Source organism: Pseudochaenichthys georgianus, chromosome 1 (genome assembly GCF_902827115.2).
Source record: "Pseudochaenichthys georgianus chromosome 1, fPseGeo1.2, whole genome shotgun sequence".
In the NCBI taxonomy this organism is placed as follows: Eukaryota; Metazoa; Chordata; class Actinopteri; order Perciformes; family Channichthyidae; genus Pseudochaenichthys; species Pseudochaenichthys georgianus.
This window is the reverse complement of record NC_047503.1, coordinates 40637384-40645547: the sequence shown is the minus strand read 5'-3', so window position 1 is coordinate 40645547 and position 8164 is coordinate 40637384. Positions and strand designations below refer to the sequence as shown.

At 38.0% G+C, this 8164-nt stretch overlaps 1 protein-coding gene across 1 annotated transcript; it reads left to right on the top strand.

Moving 5' to 3' along the window:
* The first annotated feature begins 1779 nt into the window (after positions 1–1779).
* Positions 1780–7479, top strand: LOC117452956 (E3 ubiquitin-protein ligase TRIM39-like). The gene is made up of 2 exons (XM_034091786.1): positions 1780–2268; positions 6313–7479. Exons 1-2 carry the CDS (start codon positions 1783–1785, stop codon positions 7477–7479), a joined length of 1653 nt encoding a protein of 550 aa, XP_033947677.1. The 5' UTR covers positions 1780–1782.
* Positions 7480–8164: the final 685 nt, after the last annotated feature.

Here is an 8164-nt window from a genome sequence, read left to right as displayed (position 1 = left end):
TGATGTTTCAAACGTTTTCTCTTTTCTTTCTCATTATGTGTGTACTACAGGGTTTCCGTTAGCCGGTAATTACCGGTTTTTAGCTGGTAAAATGTATTAAAAACTGGTAAATTCAAAACCTGATGGTCAACATGTCTGGTAATAATTAGGGAGGCTCCGATCGATCGGCCACCGGTCATTATCGGCCGATATTCACTCTTAATAGTTTGATCGGTGCTCTCTATAAAGCCCGATCAGGAGAGCTGGGTCTGATCGATATGGACATAAACGCAAGTGAAGTATAACCGGACGCGAGAGAGAGATCAGATCAGCTGCTGAGTCTGACCGAGACACGCAGCTCTGCATAATCACCTGAAGCCCCGCCCTCTGTTTAGCGCACTGCAGGAGCTGCATGAGAAACTGACGTGCTGTCAGGAGAGAGGGAGAGGGGAAAAGAGAGGATCCGTTTCTCCCGTGTTGTTATTCAAAGTTAATATAAACTTGTGAATAACGTACTTCATCTACTGCAAGTAGTTTGTTTGAATGTAATAATTATGTTGTTTGTTGTTTGTGGAATCATTTATTGAAAAATGAATCTGAATTTTTCGATCTGTTACGGTTATAAACTGAAGCAATATAAAAATGAGCCCGTGAACTGAGTTTTAAACTGAAGCATATCTGCTCATAGTCCGGTAATTACATGCTAACGGAAACTCTGCTACACAACTCTTATTATTATTGAAATATGACCGGTAAGTTTCAAATTAGTCCGGTAAAATAAATTCTGCCCGGACATTTGACCGGCGAGAAAAAATCCGAGCGGAAACCCTGGTGTGTAGACAGACCCGGCGTCATGGGCGGGCCCCATGGGGCCGGGCCCGCCCATCCAGGATTTGGGCCCGGCCATCCAGGATTTGGGCCCGCTGTTTTAATCAGGGCTGAATACAACATTTTAATTGTTTTATTATTATGTTCAGTGGCGGAGCCAGGGCATACTTGGGTAGGCTACAGCCATACCAATAAATGGCTTAGCCCCACCATGAAAAATGATTTTAAAGTAAGCTAAATAAAGTCCGCCAACTCGCGCGGAGTAAATTGCACAGACAGCAGTTCGTAAGATTGATTTCAGCAGTCACTTGTCTGGAAATACCGAAGACTAGAAACGGTTTGAAAACTTTTGTCACGTAGTGATCATCTTCTCAATAGAACATCTTTGATAATGTCTTCTGGCCAATCAGAATCAAGATAACGACGTGGTGTTGTTGCAGGAAGTCCCGACGGAGAATATTTTTGCTGTAGTTACAGTACATCTCTATATACATCGATACAACATTACGTGTTGATAGAAATCAACACGTAATTAAATAAGACCCCACGGTTTGATGATTGATGTGTGGGCTGTCTTTCATTTTGACACACAGAACAATGGGGGCAATCCACCCTTATCCACAATGTAAAGTAATTCACAGCCTCTTCTCTCTGTGTGGAGCAGCAGGTTCAGCTTTCAGAACAAAGTAACAAAAAACTGAAATGGCATTCATTTTTTTTAAATATGTTGTGTAGTAATAGATTTATTTATTGTTCTTCTCAAGAGAGTACCAGAATGTGTATTTTATGTTAGTATTTCAAAAAATCTCCTGGGGGAGAATCTCCCCAGACCCCCCTGCAGGCGTTGGGTTTTCAGCATGTCAGCTCTTTCACAATTCAGTTTTTCCGGGAAATGTAAGTTTCGGGGTGGGCCCGCCCTGGTACATCAAATGCCTGCCCAGACACGTATGTCTGCCGCCGGGTCTGTGTGTAGATATGGCTGCTGCAAGCTACCTGCCATCTGAAGATCAGTTTCTCTGCTCCATCTGTCTGGATTTGTTCACTGATCCAGTCAGCACATCATGTGGACACAACTTCTGTAAAGATTGCATCACTGAACACTGGGATACAAGTGACAGGTGCCAGTGTCCCATGTGTAAAAAAGAGTTCTACACAAGACCTGAGCTGCACGTTAACACTTTCATCTCTGAGATGGTAGCTCAGTTCAGACAGTCGGCTCAACAGAAAGCCAGCAGCAGTAGCAGCAGCAGCAGCTCAGAGCAACAAGTCTTCAAACCAGGAGAAGTTCCCTGTGACGTCTGCACTGAAACCAAACTGAAGGCCCTGAAGTCCTGCCTGGTGTGTCTGACCTCCTACTGTGAGACTCACCTGGAGCCTCATCTGACAGCTTCAAGCCTGAAAAGACATCAGCTGATCGACCCTGTGGAGAACCTGGAAGACAGGATGTGTCCGAACAACCCTGTCTCCTAAAAATTACGTTCCCACAGAACTAAACTGCATTCTCAATTACGTTTAGCTAGAAACGTATTTTCTCCCACGTTACGTTAGTTATGAACGTATCTCAAATACGTTTATTTTCTACATATCTTCTAGAAACGTATTTTCTCCCACGTTACGTTTGTTATGAACGTATCTCAAATACGTTTATTTTCTACATATCTTCTAGAAGCATATTTTCTTCCACGTTACGTTAGTTATGAATGTAACTTAAATACGTTTATTTTCTACATATCTTTGCCATTTATTGTCTTGCTTATAATAATGATAATTCGTTATTTATAAATATCATTTTAGAGCACACCTTTGAAATCGACAATCGGGCTCGATATATAGTTAAATTAAAATCAGTAGGCGAGGCTGTAATTTCGCTAGCTGTTACTCTCATGAGCGAGGCAGAACATAATAGTTTTAACATGCCAAAAAGCTGCTGTGTCGTTTATTGCACCTCAAACATTAAAACAAATCCAGAGTTACGTGTTTATGTACTTCCTCTAAGAAGAAAGGACAGTATCAGAACAGAAGAGCTCTGTGACTTCAGGCTTGATCGCCGTTCAAATGACAGCGCTGGTTTCCCCAAAAGTGGGCGGGGCTGTAAAGTGAAGTAGATTTACTCTCATCTATTATTCAAAACCATTCTATTTATTCTAACGTAAATTACATGCCAGTGTTTTATCTTTTATTTATTTGTTTTTATTTTAAATCGTATAATGTCTGACTTTTTTTCCGTCTGTGAGGAAAAGAAATGGGGCTCAGAGCCTCAAAATACTGAAATCTGTATTTTTTAAAATCTTTTCCTTCTAATTTATTATTCTTTTCTAAATAACACACTGTTATTTACTCAACAATAACACACAATTATCCTTGTTTTTATTTATTCATTTAATTCTATAATCTTGGGCTTTTTAGCCGTAAATAAAGTCACCGGAAACAGACGGGACATTTTGAGCGATACACACCACAAACCCACTAAACTGATTACCCAAGATCCTCAGCTTGAAGCTTGTTGATTGGATGTTTTAGCCGCAATGCACGCTGGGATATGGTGTTGATATGATATGGAGATATGATATCCGACAACGAAAAATAAAATAATACCTAATTCAGAGTGTGCTTGCTTTTCTCTTTGGAAGTCATCACATAACGGCATTGTAATACACGGTTCGGCTGCATTAAATATTACATATCTGCCGTAATTCTTTATTTATAGAGAGAGACAAACAGGAGAACTGCTGCCAAAACTGAATACTTGACGTGGATCATAAATATATCAACAATTAAACAACATCTTCAATTTCTTTTCACAAAATACGTCTCCTTGCAGTATCAATAGTAATTCGGCTGACTTTTATATTTGATCCAATTGGTATATTGGTTATATTTACACCATAACGGTGCACAGCTGATAGAAAAGGACTTGTAGTTTTTAAAGATATTACTGATTTTCTTTGAATATAAGAATCTAAATACTGAGTTGAGAGAATAGTCAGGGGATTTGGGTGATGGGAGACACATCTATGGAATCACAATTTCAATAGCTTACTATTAAATGAAGGATAGCCTATGCCTTTCTGTCTGTGATGTTTTACAAATCAGATATTAATGTGAAGAAGTAAAACAAGAGAAATAGTATAGCAATATCCTATAAAATTATGTAAAAACATGAATAAAATTACACATCTTCAGATGTTATACATAAGTGTCTACACTAATAATACAAAGTTATTATTAGTATGCTGTGTGTACCTTGTGTGCACCGCCTAGTGGTTAAAGCATGTTATTTAATTATTTTTGTTGAATAATCTTATTTGATCAAAACAATATTAAGAGTACATACTTTCATAGGGGGAAAGTAGAAGGTCAATGATAGAAATATAGAATATAAAAAGTCAAGAAGATACTAAGTGATCTCTACAATAAAACAGTTTAGTGCTGGATGTTCAAAGATATTAATAGGAGGATGTGCAAAACAGAAAAACGAATTAACCTTTATTAACACATTAAAAAATACTTTAGGTTAAGGTCTTCTTTTAAACAAGAAAAAAGCTCTGGGGGTATCTATCTACAGATGAATATTAAGCCTGACAAAGTACTTAACGTCTAAAATATTGCTTTCCTGCAATGTTAACTATGTTGAAACACTTATTTTAAATGATATTATACACATTAATTATACTCTTATGTATGTAGATAGAATAAGAAATGTGCAGAATATGACAGTTTAATGGTGGAGGTATACAGTACACACATATTGATAGATGTCTGTTGAGGAACCTGCGACCCAAGTTGTGTATAAGATCAATACACCTTAGAAAACCTTGACATCTTGAAAGGGATATGCAAAATAGCCATTATACAGTTTTTAATTAACTATTAGTAGAGAATAACGAGTAATGAATATACTTTATAAAGATCTGCAGATAAATGTTTAGTCTTCTCAAGCACCAACTATCAAATATCTCTCCTGATTGTTGGCACTTGACAATCACCTTCCCTGAATTATATTCAGGTGTAACTAAAGTCTGCTTTAAGGGTTGTTTATATTCCACATCTTTAATCAGAATCTGCAAAGTAACTAAACTAAATGTAGTGGAGTAAAAATACCAGGTTAACCTCTGAATTGTAGTGGAGTAGAATAACAAAGTAACAATGAGCTGTCGTGTGGGTATATATTAATGCTGCCCATTATGGATACAAGCGATTTTCACCCATTTAGTAATTACATGTTTTAAATGTGTACACACCAATGTGTTTCCTATCGCCTAAACCTCCAGGGCTGTACACAGTTTAATACTGTCAACTTCTACATTTGGGAAAAAACGTCTTTTAAAACTACAATTCCCAGTAGAGACGTGCCATAGAGAACATGTTGCGAAACACAATAGCCAGCATGTGTAGTTCTGGGGGGGGCGTTCGAGTCCAGTTTTGAATAGTCTGCCGTGGTTTCGTTCCATTTCAAAGAGCTTGACGCTCGGCGTAACCTTGGCGCAACATCACGGGGTTTGTCAACGGGACTGTAGTCCCAAACGATAGCTGGGGATTATGGGTAGTGTAGTGTCTTGGGCCATCCTAAATCTCGAAATGTCCCGTCTGTTTCTGGTGACTTTATTTACGGCTAAAAAGCATGCTAAAATGCCCAAGATTATAGAATTAAACGAATAAATAAAAACAAGGATAATTGTGTGCTATTGTTGAGTAAATAACAGTGTGTTATTTAGAAAAGAATAACAAATTAGAAGGAAGAGATTTTAAAAAATACAGATTTCAGTATTTTGAATCTCTAAACCCCATTTCTTTTCCTCAAAGACGACAAAAAAGTCCGACATTATACGATTTAAAATAAAAACAAATAAATAAAAAGATAAAACACTGGCATGTAATACGTTAGAATAAATAGAATGGTTTTGAATAATAGATGACAGTAAAATCTACTTCACTTTACAGCCCCGCCCACTTTTGGGGAAACCAACGCTGTCATTTGAACGGCGATCAAGCCTGAAGCCACAGAGATCTTCTGTTACTGTCCTTTCTTCTTAGAGGAAGTACAGAAACACGTAACTCTGGATTTGTTTTAATGTTTGAGGTGCAATGAACGACACAGCAGCTTTTTGGCATGTTAAAACTATTATGTTCTGCCTCGCACATGAGAGTAACAGCTGGCGAAATTACAGCCTCGCCTACTGATTTTAATTTAACCATATATCGAGCCCGATTGTCGATTTCAAAGGTGTGCTCTAAAATGATATTTATAAATGACTATTATCATTATTATAAGCAAGACAATAAATGGCAAAGATATGTAGAAAATAAACGTATTTCAGATACGTTCATAAGGAACGTAACCTGGGAGAAAACATGTTTCTAGAAGATATGTAGAAAATAAACGTATTTGAGATACGTTCATAACAAACGTAACGTGGGAGTAAATACGTTTCTAGCTAAACGTAATTGAGAATGCAGTTTAGTTCTGTGGGAACGTAATTTTTAGGAGACAGGGTTGGTCCGAAGCATGATAAACCTCTGGAGCTGTTCTGTAAGACCGACCACACATGTGTCTGTATTCTCTGCCATGTTTCAGAACACAAGATGCATGAAGTGGTTCCTCTCAAAGAAGGATATGAAAGAAAGAAGGCCGAGTTGGGGAAGACAGAGGCTGAAACTCAGCAGATAATCCAAAAGAGACAACGGAAGATTCAGGAGATCAAATACTCAGTGGACCTCAGTGAGAAAGATGCAGACAGAGAGATAGCAGAAGGTGTTCAGGTCTTCACTGCTCTGAAGGAGTCTGTTGAGAGAGGCCAGGCCAATCTCATCAACACGATCAAAGAGAAGCAGAAAACTACAAAAAAAAAGGCTGAAGCTTTAATCAAAGAGTTAGAACAGGAAATCTCTGAGCTGGAAAAGAGAAGCTCTGAAGTAGAGCCGGTCACACACTCTGAAGACCACCTGCATGTTCTACAAAGTGTCAAGTCCCTAAACATTCAACACCCACCACCCTCCAAGGACTTGAACAAATTCAGCCTCACCCCAGCGGTATATGAGGGGACGGTGGTAAAGGCTGTGGCTCAGCTGGAGGAGACACTCGGTAAAGAGATGAAGAAGCTGCTTGAAGCTAAGCTGAAGAGGATCCAGAAACATGCTGTAAATGTGACTCTTGATCCGCGTACAGCACATCCCTGTCTCATCCTGTCTGATGATAAAAAAAGAGTTAAATATGGTGATGTCGAAAAGAATCTCCCAAACAACCGAGAAAGATTTTCTGATTGTAATATTGTTTTAGGAAAGCAGAGTTTCTCTTCCGGCAGATTTTACTTTGAGGTTCAAGTTAAAGGAAAGACCGAGTGGGATTTAGGAGTGGTCGGAGAGTCGATCAACAGGAAGGGAGATATCTCACCGAGCCCTGAAGATGGTTACTGGACTATATGGTTGAGAAAGGGAATCAAGTATGAAGCTCGTGATGATCCTCCAGTCCTTCTCTCTCTAAAGTCTCAGAAGGTGGGGGTGTTTGTGGATTATGAGGAGGGTCTGGTCTCCTTTTATGACGTAGATGCTGCAGCTCTTATCTACTCCTTTACTCGCTGGTCCTTCGATGAGAAACTCTTCCCATTCTTCGGTCCTGGACTTAAATACGGCCGTAAAAACGCTGCACCTCTGATCATCTCTCATGTCAACTAATCACTCGTCTTATTTCATGTGTTGATTTAGTCAGAACTGTATAGTTTCCATTTTATTTTCTACATAATAAGTTTACTGTGGTGATTGATTTACATTTCATTCTTAACATTCTTTATGTATCCCATTACATACATACAACGCATTATTGGAAGCATTAATTTACTCAACAATTATCTCATCAACACTTATTCTAACACATATGGAGAATATATGTATTTAAGTTTTTATAAACTCACAGATAATTACTTTAACTTCAAGAAGGAGCCATTGTTTCCAAAGACAGCAAATGTTTCAAGCTGGAGTTTGAATCAATAAGTAAATCAATGTTTAATAGTGTGTCATAAAGGTTAATTTAAGAGAAAAGTCTATTACATGCCTGTACATAATACAATATGTGTAATAGTATAGGTAAATTAAGCTAAATAATATGACATAAAATAAATAAAACGGGTTTGTTAATAACTGTTAACTTGTATATTTACTTGCCGGGTTTTATATGGATTACTGGTAAAATGGCTTATGAATCAAAGACATCTGTAAATATGTGATTGCAAGTTAAGCAAACAGTAAAATAAACTGCATGTTGAACAAGGTCTGAAGTTTTAACTCATCATGCATACACGAAACCCTCTTTTTCTTATACTTTGAAAAAATTCCTTGTCAAATTATTTCTCTCCAAGCACAT